Raw genomic sequence first — 22,413 nt, 5'->3', positions numbered from 1 at the left:
TTCATATGCAATTGCAATTTATGATATAAATTAGATATTTGTATCATATAATAGTCATATACCGACATTTTATTAAAAAATATCAATTTTCATTTTGACGTTATCGTGACTTATTGTTCTGCTTGGGATCCGTACCAAACTTATGTTTTGTTTGCAGATACAATATAATGGCAGATAGGCATGAATCAAATAAAAATATTTTTATCACAAAGGAATAAAAAAGTTTTAAATGTTATTTATATGATACGTTCTAAAAATATTTTTGCTTATAATTTTAATTTTATCAATATTTGATTGTTAAAATCAATAACTTATGATTGATTTTTTTATATATACTAATTTATAAGAATAATACCAATTTATGAGAAATAGTAGACAAGGTTGATGCTAATTGTCACAACACTACTTGACGTAAAGTATTTAATTAACGAAGATTCTTGTGTGACGTGTGATATTTTTCTTTATTCTTTAAACAGAAAAACTGATGATCAATACGTAAATGTAACAAACTTGACAAGCCGCTTTTTAATGAGTATAACAAGAAAGCACTTGTAGTTCTCATTGCAGTTTAATATAGCGATTTTTAATTGTTCTGCTCATTACACAGAAAGGGTACTTTATATAATCTACTATTTATATATTAATCTAAATATGATATATATAATCAATACAAAATTTTCATTTGTATCAAAATTTTCAAATAAAAAAATTCGTGAAAGTATAACATAAGCGATTTTTCTTTCACGAAACAAAATGTCATCACTGTGTCGATGAATCTATTGGATTTTACTTGTCGGTGCAAAATTCTTGCATAACATAAAACATCGACATGTTATCGCTACAATAGAAAACAAAGTTTAAAATCATAAACCTCGTATATCTGCAATATTTCTCCTCAAAAAGTTTTAAATCCGATTAAGAGCTTTTAATCTAGAATTGTTCTGAATTTATATCTTTTTATTGAACAATTTAAAAATTACAGGTAAATATTGTCTTTTAATATATGAAAGAATATAATAATGGAAGTTATTAAACATAAATATATACAAGATACTTCTTAATTAAATTAAGTTCCAAGTTTGCATGGAGTTAGATGGATATTGTGTGGGAAATAAGTTTCTCCTTTCTTGCTTCTTTTTTTCTTTATCTTGATTAACTAAATATTCGTATTTTATACAATTTCATTGTCGCTGAACAATGACCAGCGATATGTAGGCCTCTATAAATCTTCGTCAGAAATTATGACGCTATTGAATGTGCGATTATCATAAAAGAGATTTGTCTATTTAGCACGATTATGAAATTTCTCGATTGATGATTTATAAGAGAACAGAGTATAACGAATAAAACGATTAGCTAAATAAATTTGATAAATTTATGGCTAATCTATTTTTTTTCTATAGGAAATAATGAAATCTAATTAGATATTTATATATGATTAAAAATAATGAAAAATAGGAAATATATTATGATTAATTATGTGTATGTTTTATTTTAAGCAACTTTTGTGATTGAATTATGACAAATATATAGCTTTCTATTCTTGACATGTTACTGCATGAACAACTTGATACGTTAATTATTAAGTCGAATCGAAAAAAAAAATTTACAAGTAAATTTATTCTGTTACTTATTTGAGTAGTTATTTATTCAATTTTATAATAAAGACTATATTATATATCTTTTATTCTGTTATACATTTTAAACATTCATTTTTATTATTATTATTTTTATTATTATTATTTTACTATTATTTCTAATTATTAATCTAAAAAATTTGCTTCTTTGAAAAGATTACTGGAAAAAAAATGCATAAGACAAAAAATTTTTTGTTGTATATTAATTTTCTAATTTTTATTTTGAATTAAAGTAAGTAAAAAAGTAAACACATAAAAAATAAAGTACACACATTTCTTATTTCTCATTATACGTTTCTTTTATTTAACTTTTATTTATTTCTGTATTTGCAATTTTCATAATTTTGCAGGAATAAGTTTTGCAAAATCTTTTCCTCTATTTCATTAGACAAATATATTTTATCAGTGCAGTTTACTTTTTTTTTTCTTTGCGTAATTGTACCTCTATAATGATTCTTTTTGAGATACTAGAAAGTTTCAGTCAACATTTAATTTGAATCTCGACATGATTTCAATGCATCGTCTGCAGTAGAAAAACAACACACGCAATAGTAATGAAACATATTTGTTTCATTACTATTGCAAATTGTCTTTTTTTGTTCTTTAACGTTCTGTATGACGCTATGAGTTTTATCTTACGAATCAAATATTGTATTATATAGAAATTTTTCTCCCTCGAGAAAGATAAAAAAAATTAACATCGCAAAAATTGACGTCCAGGTTTAGATTGCTCAATGTAAATTACAATATTGAAACAGTTTGCCTATCGCTCTTGTAAAATTCTTATAAAATGGCAAATCAGCTTTATTTGTTAATTATACTAATTTTTAATAATAAATAGATGTAGTTGTTACGGAAACATATTTCAGAAGAATATTTATTAATTTTTATTAAGCTATTGCTTAATTAGAAACTGAAGTTTAACAGTTTAATTAATAATCGATAAAATAAATTAATATCCGATAAAATTTATTATGAGTACTAATGTATGCAAATTTATACAACATCATGCAATAAGATGTGATTCGATTAGAAAAAAATAACGATTTAAAGACATAAAATCTTGATATTTGACAGAGATTGTGAAAATGGTTTATAGTTATATTTTAGTCTATAAATATTGCTCCGTTAAAGTGATGTTTGATTTTCATCATTAGAGTCAAGCAAAAACAAATCGCAGATGTTACCGATTAGGAACGATGAGAAGTTCAATCTGTTTGAAATTTGCTGTAGAACAGGTTTTAGTGTTGTCATTTCGTGAATGCAACGCGTTGTGTCGGCGATTAGAACGTTAGAAATAACATGCAGGAAAAGACAAATGATAGTTCTAACATGCAGGAAAAGAAAAATGATAGTTCTAACAAGCATAACATCCAGCCGCAAAGATAAATCTGTATGCAAGCATAATGGATCTGCATAGGAAGGAAATGAATTGGAAAATTAATTTTTTGTCGTTTTACCTGAATTCAAGTTTCGACTTGTATGTATCTTTAAGTCTGACAGATCAGACAATTTGAAGTTTCAGTTTGAAATTGTTAAATTATTCTAATTGTTCGAAAATCAGAAAATTTCGAGTTATAATCATATGGTTGTATCGGCAATCGAACTAGCAGCAATTATTTCAATACATTTGAACGTTCGGTTTAAATACTACGTAATAGTTTTTCGAATTTTTTAATTATTGGAGATCGGTCTACTGTCGATCTAATAAAATTTCTAATTACGTGACTCTTGTGACAATCAGTGCCACCGTTCTTTGTTTACCAAGGCATTATTATTGTGCATTGTAATGTGCACATTAACGTTGGTATAAAATTGAAAAATATTTTTCTCATTACATTGCACGACATGTAATCAACGAAGGTAAGATCGATATGCATTACATTGAAGTTTAACGCAATAAGTGCGACGTCAATTCTTGTTAGTCATCGTTAGCGAAATTTTCCAGGTTAAATAAACAATGAATGTTCTTAGCAAAGCATACTGACTTTGATGGCAATTAATTTGTTTTCACAGTCATTAAAGTAATGCACATTGGCAGTAATGACAATGTCTCATTATTAAATGTTTAAGATGCTAGTTTTCGCTAGAATGCTCACTAATTGAAAAGTCGAAAGCTTAAATAAGTTATATGGTCAATCTTCATTCATTATTTTAACTCTAACAGAATTTACTCCAATTTAACTTCTATTTCAAACATAGATTTTCTTATATTTGAAAATTTTATCTATAAGTTATATCTTGTGAAACTAACAGAGCAGAAGATCATGTTATTTATAAAAAAAATTGATAATTTTTCATTTACTTTTACAATAAATAGAAAACTACAAAGTAAAAAGAAAAGACTAAAGAAATCTTCTGATAAATGATATTTTTATACAGAATTCATTTGCAATTATTTTTAACAGTAATTATGAATATAATAATTGCATTTTATATTGAAATTGATTTAACATTTATTCGTATATTGCATGCGAATGTGATAGTATTTATAATTTTTTAATAATATAAAAATAGTAATTTACAACTTATAAGATCTCCAATAATTAAAGAGAGAGCGAAATAAATTAAATAACTTATAAATAAATAAATAAAAAATTTTATATATAAATAAATAAAAATAACTTATAAATATACAAACTAAAAAGAGATAAGATATTTGAAGTTTTAACTTTTACGGAGAAATTATACATGGTTAAACGTAGCATGTATAAAATACATTATGTTAATAGAACTTCTGAGCAATTAAATTATATAATTGCGTTTAATTTGAAATTAACTGCATTTAACTGCACATAATTCCAGGAAAATATCATCAATTCAATTGTTTTCAATTTACAGATTAATATTAACTCAGTGAAAAAATAAAGATTGGAACAATAATAAAGAGCTATTATTATAATCGATAGAAATATTGTTTTCACGTAACAAATATAATTACGATGCAATATTATTTACTGCAAAATTAATGTTATTGCCAGTGCATTTACATTTTATGATTATGATTTCGATAGAGATTATTATATTGTAAACACATATAAAAAAAATTTATTATTATACATATATAGAAATTATTTCAGTTTTACATTAAACTATAAATCGTGTGCAAATAATAAAATAAACTGCTTGTTAATATTTATTTATTAAATGAATATTTTATTATCGCATGCATATTAATACAAATATTAAAGAAAGTTTATTGAGGCGATATTCAGTTTTAGAAATGTTTTATTTTATGACTTTGGATCTGCGGAGTACTGTTGTGGAATGCAGATGTATAATTTCTGAATTATAACACGTTTTCCAGATCTAATAAACCAATCATGATCTAATCTTTTTACTCAATTTAGAATGAAGATTTTTTCATAAATATACTTCGAAATAAGGGATTAATATTTCTCATAATTTCTTTTAAATTGGAACTTCTTTACAAATTAATCCATTTAAGAATTAAAAAAATTTAATTATCAGAAAAATTTGATTAAAAATATTATAATTAATTTTTATTTTTACAATACACTTAACGTTGCTATTTTACTGATTTGGATATATATCGCGATCAACGAACTTGAAAAAAATTTTGAATGATAAGGAGAAGAAAGTGAATAAAAAATTACTTGTCCGAAGAAATGCGATATAAAAGTTACATTAGCCGGAACCATCTGAATAGGAATTCGATTTGCACATCTGGGCCGCATCTGATAGGCAAAGTAGGTTGAAGATGACAAATAATGCTACGTCACGCGATGCTATGTGATAGCATGTACTTTTACCCTGTCTCTTTTTCACTCACAGCGATATAAAAGCTAATAAAACGCTCATTAAAGAATAATCCTTTACAATCACTTTTACATTTCGAACAGTTATATCTTGACATATGCCAAGATTAATGCTATTTGTACATTTTGATGGACATATGTTTGAATTTTGCCTCTCGTGCATCTCTCTGCCCATCTTAATAAAATTTCTCAATTTACAATTAATTTCTTCTAATCTTAAAGAGCAATACGCAGATGAATTTGCAATGGAGCGGCAGTAAAATCGTGCAGTTAATTGCGTGCAGTTAATATGTTTCGAATAAAAGAATCTTGATCAATTGATTAAAACGATATACTATAATGATATAATATGCGGTATTTTGAACACCATCGACTCAAAATATCAAACATTTTCGCATGAATTGTGAAAAAAAATCAATTGATTTACGATATTGTATTTCTGATGATACAACTTTTATCTCATAACATCTTATATTTCCATTTTTTACGATAGAATTCTTTTTTTGTTGTCAGTTGTTCTTTAGGAATAAAATCCCAGGAATAAAATTGAGAGACCTCAATATTTGTATTACGTAATACTGAATACATTGAAGTGTCCTTATCCACGAAATCAGACTTTTTATTTTTATTTATTGTATCAAAGAGTTGCTATGAGTTACATTTTATTTCATACATTAAAATATAAAATGCTATAAAATATATTTATTGAATTTATTATTAATATTTATTATTAATTATTTATTAATTATGTAATATATGTAATATATATAACAGAAGAGATATTTTATCCTTAATGTTATTTCCTATTTTTTAAATATTGAATTTCTCTCTTGATTTTCTCTCTTGATTTTTACAAAGAATTCTTGTTACAACTGTCTTGAAATACGACACACAAAAAGATAAATTGCAGAATTTTGTACAGTAGCTCAAAAGAACATTTCTGCAGAGAATGCTGCTACAGTCTATGTACTATTTAATTACGTTTGACTTTATTTGTCAGGTGACAAATGCTCAAGAAATTACTTTATTAAACTTTATATAAAAAGAAGAATATATATATATATATATATATATATATATATATATATATCATGCGAAGGTTTTAACGGATTGGGAATAATTTCTCGAAGGATTTTCTCAAATAAAGACACGTGCAATTAAAATACTACGATTATGTTTGAAACTCTGATTATTTTTAAAGATTCTACTTTTGTATTAAATAATCTGCGTTATCAAAAATTTATTTATTAAAAGAAATTCTACCGAATTTAGCTTTTGAAATTATTTGATTCAGAAATATAAACAAAAATGAAAACCGAATAAAATGTACAAAGTAATTTTATAAAGTGTTTCTTTGTGTTAATAGTTATATTTATATTATGACATCCATTAAAATAAAATTAATTATTAACTTTTATTAAGTTAAAATTATTTTATGATATGTATGAAATATCATGTTTATTAAACATATTAATATCATGTTTATTAATGTGAGTAATAAAAATTAAATTCATAATTAATTAATTATAAATTAATTATAAATTGCTAATTATTTTTAAGATACATTTAAATACAACATTTATTTTGTTAATCATAAGAAATATATACTTTATAAATTTTATTAGATTTTCAAATTTTTATATAACATAATAATTTATGAGTTAGCGAACCAATGAAGAAAAATAAAGTGTAAGTAATCTAGAAATAATTTAGAAATGTGAAGTCAATGGAAGATTTAACAAAGGTCCCTTTAAGGATTAAATAACAGAATGTGTTTTTCTTCTCTTAAGAAGTTTATGTTTCTAGAGGTAATTGATTTCTTCTTTTCTATTCAATTATATCCATAAATCGGAGTAACGGGTAACAACTAGTAGGTGCGTAATGGAGCGCTTTCGCAAATGAAAGTATCAGTAAATGGAACAATGTTATTTCATTTTATAAATTTATTGTTGTCATTAAAAAATATTAAATGTATTAAATGTATTAAAAGTATTAAATGTAAATCTTAAGTTTTTAATTATCGAATTTATTTATTATATAAATTATTCATTATTTGTTGACATATTCATTATTTTGTTGAAAAAATTACCAAAATTAAAAACAGTACTTTGTTAAAGCTTACAAGATTATGATATAAAAACTCGGAATTTTAAGAATCTGAGAAATTTTTAACATAGTTTGAAATATAATATTTAGTATTTATTATATATATATATATATATTATATATATATATATATATATATATATATATATATATATATATATATAGTATTAGCATGAATGAAAACTGTATGACAAATTATTGTCGAATATATCTGCCTAAGCTGTTCCGAACGAAAAGCATGCGACTTGTCTCCCGTCTGCTGCTTCGTGGATAGTTTTGGACAGCCGCCAAAGCCCATTATTCACATTCGTTTTCGTTGCATATAACATAATTTACACATATAGGGATTCCTCATTCTTTTCTTTTTTCCATGTCCTCTGCTGCTTTTTCGTCGTGCGCGAAAATGTAATTTTTATTCGCGCTTGTGATCGCAGTTCTAATTAAAATGTACGAATATAATTATTCTTTGTTAGTAATTTTATTAATGATGCCTAGATCTATGATTGAGCGAAATGACAGATTGAGCGAAAAAAATCTTACTTTGATATGATAATTCTTGAATTTCATAATTAATGATTCTATAAACTATATTTTATTTTGGATCTCTCTCTGTCTCTCTCTCTCTCTCTCTCTCTCTCTCTCTCTCTCTCTCTCTCTCTCTTTCACTTGCTCGCTCGCTCACATTAATCTAAAACTTTCTAAGATAAGGATATATTATCTTCTAATGTGCGAAATTTATTTACTACTTTCTTCGTTTCAATAAATCATCGTTAACTCTTCATTTTTTTCATACTATAAATCTTCGGAATAATGTACTAATGTTTTGTCATTAAAGTACAGATTTAACATATAAATAATAAAATACAAATTATGATGCGCGAGCATTAATTAAAATATATGACGAGTTATTGATGCATAAATTTAACGCAATTTTGTACTGATGTAACATTCTCTTTTAGTATCGCCTCTAATATTTTATCTTCAGTATTTGTTAATGAATATAAGACATATATACAAAATATAATCGATAAAAGTTGAAAAATGATGAAGTTTATTGATAATATACTTTATTCATTTTCAAGAATTGCTAAAAACCTTGTTATGATTAAGAAATGATAATTAAAAACAGCAATTGCGTATGTATATATAATGAAGCTTTTCAAAGTCTATCTAAAACGGGATATTTAGTGAACTCTCTTGTATAATATCGGCGTGTTTGAAGAAATGATTACAGAAATCGGTGAGTTACGACGTGTAGTGTACTAACCCAAATAGATAATGAACAAATTAAGCGGGCCCTATCGCATCTTTACCCTCCTATGTTAATATAAACAGCGGTGAAGATAGCGATTGAATTTAATGAAAGTGACGTAATTAGAAGAGAAAACGCCAGAAGAAAACGCTTGTACTACATATGTAATTCCATACATAATTCGCGAATTATTTGCGGATGCGTCCATCAATATTGTTAATTCACTATTACGTGATGCAAAATTGTTATTTTAGAACATCAATACTCGGAAATCTTTATTTGATATCATTAATTTTAAAATGTTTGTATAATTAACAATTAATTATTGATAAGTACTTTATTATTACTATGATTTTAGATCGTACTTCATTACTTTGGTAAACATGACCAAATTTTAATGAATTTGGAATAGTTTTGACATTTATTTAAAACGTCTCTGAATAAATATTCAAAGTGATATTAAATAAATATACAACTTATATTCAATGCATCAAAATCAATAAAATATCAAAATATATCTTGAATCTAGCTATTTATATATATTGTTTAATCTTTTATTATCTAGCTACTCATCATTTATTGACAATTTTCCGTAAAGTATTTTCTTTTTCCGCATATTAGAAATAAAGAAGCTGTCGGCTTTAAAAAGTGGTAACTGAATTCCTTTCGTATGTTAGACTTCATCTTTTCTATTCTTCAACATTATTATTTCAATCTTATTTCAATTTTCTTCGTTTTTGTAATTCTCTTTAGAATGGAAATTTCAATAGGTAAGGAATTATGAATTCCATACTTGAGAAATATGATGTTCAAATTCTTCTTGAATTACTCCACATTAAAGTTGACCATTTATTACGAAATCAACGGCTATTTAACTATGGATTAGTTCCGATTTCTGATGACGTGTTATTTTTACCACAATCTCGAACTTGCTGTAATTAATAAGTTACTCAAACAGTTTTGATATTTTATAGTTCCGAGAAGTCATAAACTATTATACGTGGTATTTTAAAGCAAGATATTTAAGCAAAAAGGAATTATAGATTAACATCTTTATTAATGTTATTTATTTAATTATTTATATCTTTATTAACGTTAAAAATAATTTTTCAAAATTTATTAAATTTAAAAACGTTACACATGCTTTAAAAAATTATTTTACACTCACGTACATATGATAATATAATTTTGTCATTTCTTAATATTTGACATAACGTAAATGTTAAATAAAATTATTATAAAATTATAAGTTTTTGTTTTTATTCTTTCATCAAAGTATATAAAAATATTATAAAAAATAAAGATAAATTTTATATACACTCAGTCTATTATAGAAAAAAATATATAAAATTCAGAAATTAAAAAATTTTAAAGATTTAAAGTTTTTTATATTGTATAATATATTTCTCAATGTAGTATTTACAAATCATTCTGACCTTGTAGTAAATTTATTTAAAAATGTAATTATTTAATTTAGTGAAATTTGCAATAGCATTTAAAAACTTTTAAAATATTCATTATTTTATGTGCGTGTAATTTAAACATTTAATCTATTATGTCAAGGAACATAGAAAAAAACATTCTAGATATCAAAGCTTCATTTATATTAAAATTTTCTAAAGTTTTAAAAACTGTTCAAGTAATTTTTTTAAGAGAATCATCAAGAACAGTTTGAATAAAGTGTTACGTCAACTTAAGTTAATTTTATAAGCAATTTTTCGCATGACATTTAAGCGATCATTGAATCGGAGCACTCGTTACATTACATCGCCTTACGAAAGTAAAGTATGTAAACTTTTTCTAAAAAGAGATTTTTTATAAGATATGAAAGAAAGCAAGTTCTTCCGTATGCCAATGGCATTCTCGAGAAAATTGTGCGCGGCGAACTTGTCCGAAGTTACCTTATGGAGAACCCTGAATGATAAATGAGATGATATCTATTGTATAAACTATGTCCGCTTACATTTCCACATGATGTCTTTTCGCAATATTATTTGTAGAAACTCTCTCGTTTAAAAAGATCGACTCGATTCTCATGTTACAGATGTAGTTTATGTTGGAGCTATAATGCTAAAAGTTTAAATATCAGAATTATGCACGTGTCTTACAAATATACAATACAAATGTAAAATTATTTATTATATTATTTTTTATAATCAGAGTTAATAAGAGATAATGTTTTTTTTTTCAAGAATATAATATTGTGTTTTTTTTTCAAACATGTTTTTAATGTACATGCTTTGTACATGCTTTAAACAGTATTATAAAAAACATGTTTAAAACATGTTAAAAATATCGATTAAACATGTTTTAAGTAGTTTGAAACATGTTTAAAACATGATGTTTATCAGCACTGCTTATAATAAAAAATGTATATAAAACATATTTTTATCGTAAACATAAAGATGCAATCTTTAGTCACTAATTATATTTTGACAAGTTTTTTTTTATATTAAAAGAATAGAATGAAACTAAAATTTTGTTTAACGAAAGATTATTATTGTTTTTGCATAAATTATTAAATTTCTTTTTAAAAGAATAGTAGTATAATATATTATGTGATTTGACATATGTGACATTTGGCTATAACAATATTTCAGTGAATAATGAAACTCTCATTGTCTTTGGCTATATATAATATGTATGCAGGTCACTTTGCGGTTTGTGGAGTAAATCACGCGGCAAAAGTTTCGTAATACAGTTGTATTAATTGCATAGAGAAAGTTAGATGATTTCATGTTACAAGTTGTATTCTATTATATATAATGATATATAATGATATATGATATATGATATACTATACAATCATTCGAAAACTCTAATTTGTCAAGACTATAATGCAGATTTAACAATATTCTTGATGAATTATCCTTTCTATTTAAATTATCTTTCGTTTTGAGTCTGATTACGTTAAATACATGTAATCTGGTAGTATTTATCATATAATAAAATATTATATCAATATTAGCAGGTTCTAAAACACTTTGCATGAATAAGTCTATTGTCATAAAATAATTGTAATAATATACAAAACTTGTATGAAACCATTTTAGTAGTTATTGTCAACTAGTCAATAAGTTAGGATCGGATTTGTTACGCAGTTAAATATTGTACATTATTGTGCACATTAGGACACTTTAATGATTTTGTAACACGTTTATTATAAATGAGACCGTTATCACACCACCACCGCATTTTTGGTATAGCATCATCACGAAGAAAATGTATAAGCAAATCCATTATAAAACATTTAAATTATTCCTATAGATTAGAAGATATAAAAAGATGTCAACTTTTAATTATTATTAGAGAACAAATATATAACATAAAGATAATATAAATGCATAAAAGCATATTTGCACATTTTTTTATTTTTCAAATAGCGTGCGAAATTCAAACATATTACATTGAGAATAAGTAATTTAAGCATTATAGAAATCGTTTTATTTATTATTGCACATTAGTTAATGTCTAAATTTTATATGAGATTGTAGATTAAATTATCAGTATTCTTCTACAAATTAAATTTGCATTTTGCGTATTAGACAAAACGAGACAGTTTTATGCAGCAAAAAGCGCATGAGAATAATAATTTTAATCCATCTGGACGAAGAAGTTGAAACTCATTTGTTTTTCCTAGATAACATGTCTAATGAACATAATCATAATTCGATCACAAAAACAAATCTTCTCTCACACAAAATGCTGATAATTCCGTCGCAATTCCCGGATTTCATTACTATGTGTCAAAATGTTATTACTGTTTCCGTTCAAAGAATAAATCTTGATAAATAAATTCAATCATTTATTTTGATACCATATTATTATATATTTTTTATATATAAGAAAATCTAAAAGTAAACTTTTTATATGTATAAAACGTTCTAATATGTATAAAAATACGTAGAAATTATAATATTATAGTAATATTTAAATGATTAATTTAAACGTAAAATAATTAATGAACAATATTCAAAAATAGAAACTGGAATCATTCAAGACACATCCTATAGGGAGTATATTGCAATCCACGAATGTCGACCATAAAAGTAATTCAAACTTAATTCTGTAACAATAAAAATTGATTAACACTATGTTATTATACTCAATAAAAAGGTACGTCTTAACACGTGAGGTTTCATCAAGTTTTTTATCGATAATTAAATATATATATGAAATAATATCTTACTTCAGTAAAGTTCGGACAACTCTGTAAATGGAAAATTTTGACGAGTTTCTGATGAACGCTTCAGATTAAAATTCTTGTAGAAAGAAATATAAGAAAATCAGGGAGAGTTAGACTCTTTCACTGTATTTGTGAACATGATTACATCCCACGATAGGACAATGAGCATCTTGAAAAGGAAACTTGATAATCTGATGCTTTGAGAAAAAGGTATTTCCCCAAAGCTTCTCTTTTGAATGATTTATTATTGCAAACGTATTAAAATTAAACAATAAATAATATAATTTGATTATTCTTTCACGCTACAATAAAACTTCATGAAAAATTTATCTTAATTTATATATTTAAATTATATTTAATACATATATAGCAAAAATTTATAAGAATATATTAATTTACAAGAGTATTTCTACAATTTGCATGTAAAACACAAATAGTTTATTTCACAAAATAGACCAATTCGAGGCAAAGTCATTTTTATTCATCATAGGGTAACTCCGCTATATACACCGCACCTATCAAAAACTTAATTTATTAAGTATTATTTACTATGTTTAAAATAAATGAACTATATCAGTAAAAACTTTGTACTGTCTACTATTATGAAAAAAATTATAAATCCAAAATATTTATATTGCGTATTAAAAAATGAACTTTTTTAAACTCTTGCATTTTTGCCGTATATCCTATAGAGGTGAGATATGTATAGCTATTTATAGGGGAAGGGGCGGGAGGTATGTATAGCCCATATAAATTTACAAATAATGCATAGAAATAAGACGTAAAATGATACAATAACTTATAAAATGCGTTTATAAAATTTTATGAAGGAATAAGAATGATAAATATATAATATATATATATATGAAGTATATAAATAATAATTACAATCTCTCCAGATGTATTACAAGTGTTGACATGAGGTACATATTTTATGAAATGCGTTTATTGTATTTAGTGCACTGAATTCAATCTGCGCACTTTGGATATAAATCCCGCCTGTTAAAAATACCATATATCCCAAACAAATGAGACATACAAGAACAAACTAAACAAAGAATACAAGAGCAAAGTACTTGTATTTTGTTATACAACATACTTTATTATTCCTCTACACTCATGTATGACGAAATAACCATTAAGTCTTTTGCACTTCCTACGTAATTGTTTTATGTAGATTTATGATGGCGCTACTTAACATAGTGACAAATCGATTCGACTCATAATAATTTTATTAATATTAACCTTAAGAAACTGAAATCATAACACAATTATTAATAACATAAAGACATGTAACAGAGTAGTTGTGGGAAAATTATTCCCACTTCTTCTATTTTTTCTGACTTCTGCAGTGTAAATCCCTGCACGGCGTATTTGGTGGAGTTACCCTACTAGTTTTGATATAGTTAACCATAGACTTTATGTAAATTTATGGAAAATTATTTTACGTGAATTTAAACTCAATATGCAAGATATAGAGTGTTCATAACTTCATGTTATGAAGTTTCTTAATTTCAACTTTTCTAACAAAATCGATATGAAGTTAACGAGAAAAGTTACTATGTGAAACATGATTGATTGCATAACATTGATTTTCGTGCAAGTTATTTGTAATATATTTTTCTATTTGTAAGACATATATACGTTATGTGTCAATTATTGTATTTCATTTAGCTGTAGAAGAGATAACTCAGTAGTCCAATTTCTTCATTTTTTTGCAAAATATATTGCTTTTCATTTGTTTTCAAGCTGCTCGCAAGAGCAAGAAGAAGTTAGGCGATTTCAATTTCTGAAGTTGCATTCTGTATCATCTTCCGAATCTTAATACTTAATTATTTAAAAAATTTTTAATATTTACTTTTTCAATATTATTTGAAAATTCTCAAAAAAAAATAGAACTGAATATTCCCTGCAAACATTAAGTTACATGTATCGTATTTGTTAGTTATAATTTCCCACTTAACAATATAACATATTGTACTGTTGTATAACATATAATATTATTACAGATATACGTTACATATAATTTGGTATTGTTTTCTACAAAATTTAATTCAGAATATAATGAATCTATTAGTTAAAAATATTCATGTTCAAATATTCAATTAGCACTTTGATTCAAGAAAAATTGTGACATTCACATTTATCAATTGCATGTGATTTACGAGTAATGAACAGTCAAGCATGGTCTTCTTAGCTCGCGAAGTCCTTGAAGGAAATGCTATATCGCTGGGGCAAGGCTAGAGTAAGGTGGAAGAAAGTGGTACGCATATTGTGCGCGACAATGTCGCAATGCTGGACAGGCTCAACGATAACCTACGGGGCTGAAATGAGTAGGTGAACTTCTACCCCCCGCTATGAATTACCGTTGCTCTTAGCCTGTATCGCGTCGAAGCATTTAATGCTACGTCCCGTATATAACACTTCTTCTTGTCCTACCGATACTCCATCCAATTCTCTCTTTAACCTTCGTGGCAGGAAATATAATAGAAAGGCGCCGGTGACTAGAAGGTAGACCCTATGGGATTCTTTCGGTCTGTGAGACATAGACAGATTCGCCAGACAAAAGCGAGCCCTCGGTTTTTCATTGCTTTTCGCATTTATTCGCATTCCTTCGATTTGCATCTCTTTTTCGATTAAAATAATTTTACTTTATTATTTTTGTTTCTTTCCGTGTATAGTTGTTCTATTGTACAATCAATGTTTTCGATTATATTAGGTGTTGGAATTAATTCGTAGCGTTTTACAAGTGATGGGAAGTACTTTCATTAATGTATTTTTTAATGCTCATGTGAAATAAATAACATTCTTTCATTAAAAACGCTACGAATTAATTCCAACACCTAATACAATAAGAAGATATTATTATTTTTATTTATCCGCAGCAAAATTTGGATTTTGATTTAATTAAACATCTAATATAAATTTAATATTTTTTCTATGTTGACACGCTAGTTTACAAATAAATTTTTATTATATGCATAATATTTCAAATCTACAGTCTATGAATTTTAATATAAATATATTTAGAAATTTTTTTTAAATCGATGAATTAATACATAGTTTATAAAATACATTGTATAAAATGCAATGTATATACATGTCATTTAATAAAATATTATTATTACACTAATATTAATACACTTAGGTGTCCGAGAAAAAGATTTTCTTTTGTTCTACTTACAAAGATCATAGAATATTTTCAGGGACTGCGATTCTTTCTTCACGACATAAAAGACGGTATAAAAGTAGTATAAAAGCTCAAATGGCCCATTCTGTATATGATAAGATGATAATAAACGTGCTGATTCATTTAATTCCTCTAATCGAACTGTGACGAGATCCATTTGCAGAATAAAGAGACGTCTTCCTGCGCAAAATGATAAGTAACAACTTTTTCATGACGTAAGCGATGATGCAAAATTATGTGATTCTAAAGTTACAAATAATATCTCGCGAATAAGAGAGAATAAAAAAGTTCCGAAGAAAGTGACAACGTAATTAATAATATAACTATAAATATATTCCAATATTAATTATTTAGAGATACAATATTAATTATTTCACGAAGATGCAATAGATTTATATTTTCTATATTAAGAATAAACGGATTGTCCTCTTATATTTATATGTGATGTTTGACTTTTTGAGTTATTTTTTATCTGCTATCATAAATTTAAATAATTGATGATGACCATTTGATGGATCAGAAGTAAATTTTTTAATACAGAAAGATTTGCTAATTCTACAATATTTTAACCAGATCTCTTGAATTACGTAAGATGTGATGTAGTAGTGTTGTATAGGTTTTTTCTTTTTAAATTAATTTCAAGAGAACGATTGCGTGTTTTTAATTTTAAGGTGTTGGAATATTCGATAGCGTTTTACAAGTGAGGAGAGTACTTCATTAAGGTATTTTAGGTCATGGAAATAAATAACACTCTTTCATTAAAAAACGTACGAATAATCCACCACCTAATATTAGAATTACAATCTGGCAAAAATGATATTAAGATTTTGAAATTCAATTGGGCTGCGGAAAATTGCAAGTTAAAGTGAATTCTGTAATTTATGTTAACAAAGACTGAAGATCTCCTTATGTTATTCTGCATCTTCAGATATGAATTACGTAAGGTCTACAGGGAGGCATCATCTTGTCATGTCCAACGACATTGTTATCTCATCCTACGATGAGATGTTTTGCTAATAGAACTGATTTCTTCTTCAAGTTTCCTTCATATCCAAGTTCTTTTTTTGTTCGTAATTATTTATTTTACAGTATATATCTTAGGATTTAAAAGAAGATTATAGTATATATCTTAGGATTTAAATGAAGGATTATAGAAAGATTTTAGATTAAAAAAAAGATTCAACCTAATGTCTTGCGTTCGTGACATAAAATTGAGGATGTATTAGAATAGCTTTTTACGCTCGGGAGGCCATCCTAGAGAGAGATCCTTGCAACGGTGATAAGAACCGATCACCGAGAACATATGTGCTGAATTATGAAAGCTGGCGCCGCAGATAGTCGATTGTGGAAATAACCTTCCGCGTAGATGGATACCTAAAAAGGCAAACCTTTTCCGATCACATAATACCTTGCCTTTTATAAATAGCTTTAGCTTTTCTATAATAAACTGTAATAAGATAAATAAGAGGATCAGAGTGTAATAGAACTTTGTTCTTTATGAAATCAATTAATGAATGTGATGATTTGTCTTGCGAAAATATTATTGTTTCAACAATTTAATTATGAAAACATTTTTATTAATTTTCTTAACTTTTGAATTAGATTAATAAATATCGTCTCTAATAATATGCCAAGTAGAAGATTTCAATGAACAACATTTTTTCATAAATATCTCTTGTTTACATAAATTAATTTTTTTAAGTCATAATTAAGTTAATTATATAAAATTTAATTTAATTTAATTTAAATTTGATGTAAGACATTTATTTTTATTGAGAATAATTATATAATTATAAGATACTATTCTTATTGATTGAGAATCTGTTATAATAAATTATTTAAAGAATATATATATAATAATACAATTTAATTGATTATTTAATACTTAATATAGATACTTAATATAGTTGTGTAGATGTTTTAATATAAACATAACGTACAAAATTGATGTTTTATACATTAATCGTTTATTAATTTTAATATAAAATATATTTAAAACGTTTTTACGATATGAGAACTATTATATATAATAATATATTAAATTTTGAATATTGTTATTAGATTTTATTTAAAACATTTTTTAAATTTATAATAAGCAAATTAATTTATTATTCTTCGCATTTCAACGTGAAGGTATTTATTAATAGACAACTAGAAAATTCAAAGGGAATACCGTATTTCCTTAGCGAATTCGTAGGTCTTATTATGTTGAAATCAATACCTCTTTTATTATTATAAAACATCGTTTTATTATTAGGTGTTGGAATTAATTCGTAGCGTTTTTTAATGAAAGAATGTTATTTATTTCACATGAGCATTAAAAAATACATTAATGAAAGTACTTCCCATCACTTGTAAAACGCTACGAATTAATTCCAACACCTAATATAATTATTGTTTATAACTGTTTATAGTAGACTTTATAATTGAGGAACTTTAAAGAGCGTGGTTTTATAAATAAATAGCCGGATAATCATAAATTTAAATTTTATTTAAATTTGAATATATTTCATTAAAATTAATATTATCTCCTTAAAGATAGAATTTTTCTGCATTTGTTTACCAATATTTTTATCATCGGAAGTACTCTTGGAAGTACTCTTTAATTGAGATACCGTTTATAAATATTTAGTTGGAAAATCGTCAGAATTTTTCTTAGCATTTCTATGATGATTTATAGTCGGGAGAGTAGAAAAAAACTGTATGGAGCTTAAGTGAATAATGGAGATAAGGGTTGACGCAACGTTGTTTCTGAAAGAAAACTATCAGATAACAGATAATGGATATGTCATCTCAATCAACATTTTCTAAATTTTTATGTCTTTGCTATTTTTAATGTCTAATAAGATATATTTATTTTTTTTACATACAACTGGATCCTCAAATTCAACAAGAATAAATAGAAACTTATATAAAATCCTATTTTATATTTATTTTACTATATTAAAGACTTATTAAATATATATAATATAGGATTTATTATCATTCTTCTCTTGTTTTTCATTATTATTGTACAATACTCATATATATTTAGAGATTCTGACAATTTTACTCCTGCAAATCCCCTAATTATTTTCCTTATTTGATTTTGCGATTTGATAAAGAAATATATACCTTAAATAAGTATTAATTATAATATTGATTAACACTTATTTAATAACAGAATTAAATTTTTTATGAGACATATTAAATAAATAAAAATTAATGCGCGTTTTATCATAAAAATCATATTTCATAAAAAAAAGGAAAAGGATTTAATTACTAGATCATGTTGCTACACATGACTAGCTCAAGACAGAAAGTTCGAAGGGTTTATCTTTTGCTTTGAAAAGGAAATGCCAGCATATCATCTTTATTATAGAGTTAGTTTGAATTACCACAAGATGGATCGACCATTCTCCGAAGCTTTCCGAAGGAAAATCTAACCGCTCTCCTGTTCAATTGCCCTCCTGTGAAGGAGGGGTTAGAGCAATTTGTCTGAAACGTCCCCTTGTAACCCACGAAACATTAAAAAAAAATACAATAAAAAAATAAGCATATTTCTTTAACTATATACTTATAGTTATGTTTTAATTTCAATGACTCAATATTAACACATGTTAAAATTGAGCAAATTTACAAAAAAAATAATGAATAATAAATATTTTATTTAGAATAAAAAACAGTTTAATATTTAAAAAATAAGTGATTAAAGACAATTTCTGTTTGCATAGAAATTTATTCATTTTTATATGAAATATTAAAAATAGATCTCTCTCTCTTTTCTTTCTTTCTTTCTTCTCTCTCTCTCTCTCTCTCTCTCTCTCTCTCTCTCTCTCTCTCTCTCTATTGCGCTCTCTTTATATCTGATACTTTATTCAACATTGCATCAAAATAATGAATGCAAATTAAAGATATTAGTTTATTAAAGATTTTAATAAACGAATAAGAATTTTTTTAATTAAACGCTACATCTTAATTTGTAATTATTGTAATCCGTGCATTTTGTATTTCTGAATCTTGAAAGCTAATATGTAAAAATTATTTTCTATCAAAAAACTTATTGCGATAAAAGTAAACAGATGAAATTGTTAATAGTTCTTTATGCATGACTTAATATATTAGATTTTTTTACTTCTCATTTGGCTTTAACAGAAACTTATATTTCCAGACTATCTTAGATTCTAATACTCTGTGAGTAATTCATGACATCACTGTACTTAAGACGTCAAATATAAGAATCGATTATCAATACCGACTATAGGCCATAACAGTCTCCTTAATATTTTCCTTGAGAAAGAGAAAGTTCCGTGTTTTCTTTATCATAGAATTTATCTGCTTGCTTTTTTCCTTAATAGACATATTATTCACATGTGTCGATAATTTTATAAGTATTTTTACAATTGAAGTGGAAGCGTATAATATATTTTATATATAATTATTTCACACCAATATATCACCACATGTTTATAAATTATTTGTTTAATATTCATGATGGTCTGTACACTGCTGATTTAATTTATAAATGTCAAAAGTTAAAATTAGCATGCGGTTCATTAATTTGCGAATTAAAACCCAAATTTGCGCTCTCAAAAAACAGCATGCGTTAAGCAGGCATACATAATCTGTTGATTTTCCCCGAAAATTTAGTAAAATATGTATTATTTAAATTATTAGAGATTTGTCCTGAAATATTCATTCTGAATTCCTGAAGGTAACAGAACAGTCTCTCTCCCGACTATCACGTTTTTCAACCAACTCACCTAACTTTGTTTTAGGTAGAGTAATAGAGATGTACAAAATTAATTATCTCTGTGAATAAATTTGTTAACGAAGTTTCTGAATCGCATTACTTTCATCTCGAAATTCGTCTAAACTTTTCGAATCTAATATCAAAAAGTGAGACACATTTTCGAGAAGTAGCATGAGATCTTCTTGTTTTAATCAGAAATGAGAAATTGTGCAAAATTTTTTTCAAACAACAGAATATTCTAATAACAGAGTGTTTGCGTATGGTCAAAATAATTGAAAGTTTAAAAATTTTATATCTGTATCGTTATGAAGCCGAAATCGGCCGGAAAGAATTAATGGGTTTGCCATTTTATCTTGAGAAAAAATGTCAACATAACGAACGATTCTATTGCTCAAGCAGGTGGTCACTGGATAAATGAAGGAACGCGTCGAAGAACGATAGTGTCCAATGTGCCATGGCAGTTTATTGCGGTACCTTGTTTTCTCTCGAGCGAGATCCCTTTTGAGAATTATAAATCACGCATCCACAAAAACGTTTTTTGTCCTGTATGTGAATAAAAGAGTTTTGGAGAAATTGTCTCTCCAATGTTTTCGACGATGCAATGCATCGATATCAAAAGAGTTTTTTACTTTTTTAATAAAATATCATTGTATTACTTGATTTAATATTCAATTAATGCACTCGTTACGTCATTTTTAAAAGGAATTAATTTCTTAATTATTGAAGTGCTTAATTTTAAAATGTAATCGGAATTAATTACGAACGTATCTAATTTTAAAATTTTATTTTAATCATCAAATGATGTGATCTGGCAATTAAGTCTTTATTTCTTTGAGATACTTTTATGTTACTATTTATAATTATTTTTTATATATATTATTAATAACACGTATTTGTATCAAAAAAATTTGATCAATATTATAACTGTAAAGCGTGAACTTTGTTGTTAAGATAAATTGATTCCGTGTTCTGACTTTTGAAATAAAATATCACAGAACTTGCTGATTTTTTACGTCATTTCGTATACTGTCTTTATGATCATATTCTACTTTCGTTAACAAATAGAAAGTTAAAAACAAGTTAAAAAAAAATGAATTTAAATAAAACTTTGAAGAATTTTTTCATTTAACTATTTTATTACATTTTATATTGCTTACAAAAGCAATGTTCTCTTTTATTTTATTATTGTAAGTTTAATGGAAGTATATTGTTAATCATGCAAAAGTTTGCTTCAGCAAATAGTTAAAAAAAATACACAATATTGTTTTAGATTACCTAAAAACTGTTACAGGTAAGGCTGTTCCATTCGTGGAATTGACTGTGGCTCATGCTTCGGTTCTCACAATTTTAGCCATCAGCTTCGAACGGTATTACGCAATCTGCGAACCTTTAAGAGCGGGGTAAGTACAGCATAGCTTTTTACAGCACTACGCCTAGAATTATTGCAGAAAGCCTCCAATAATTAGTTATAGTTATAATAATATGTAATAATAATTAAAGAGTAAATGAAAGTGAACAATAAGGAGTTAAA

The 22,413-nt window shown here is 25.7% G+C and overlaps 1 protein-coding gene across 16 annotated transcripts in view; it reads left to right on the top strand.

Annotated features, from left to right (window-relative positions):
• ETHR (ecdysis triggering hormone receptor) overlaps window positions 1-22,413 on the top strand; it is a 94,402-nt gene that overhangs the window by 58,292 nt on the left and 13,697 nt on the right. For all 16 annotated transcript variants that reach the window (XM_087406761.1, XM_087406762.1, XM_087406760.1 and 13 more), the window contains one exon: window positions 22,174-22,282. In XM_087406761.1, coding sequence (XP_087262887.1) covers window positions 22,174-22,282 — 109 coding nt within the window. The remainder of the gene's footprint in view (window positions 1-22,173; window positions 22,283-22,413) is intronic.

Source organism: Acromyrmex echinatior, chromosome 5 (genome assembly GCF_024713525.1).
Source record: "Acromyrmex echinatior isolate Ae372 chromosome 5, ASM2471352v2, whole genome shotgun sequence".
Lineage (NCBI taxonomy): Eukaryota > Metazoa > Arthropoda > Insecta > Hymenoptera > Formicidae > Acromyrmex > Acromyrmex echinatior.
This window is presented reverse-complemented; position numbering and strand designations above follow the sequence as displayed.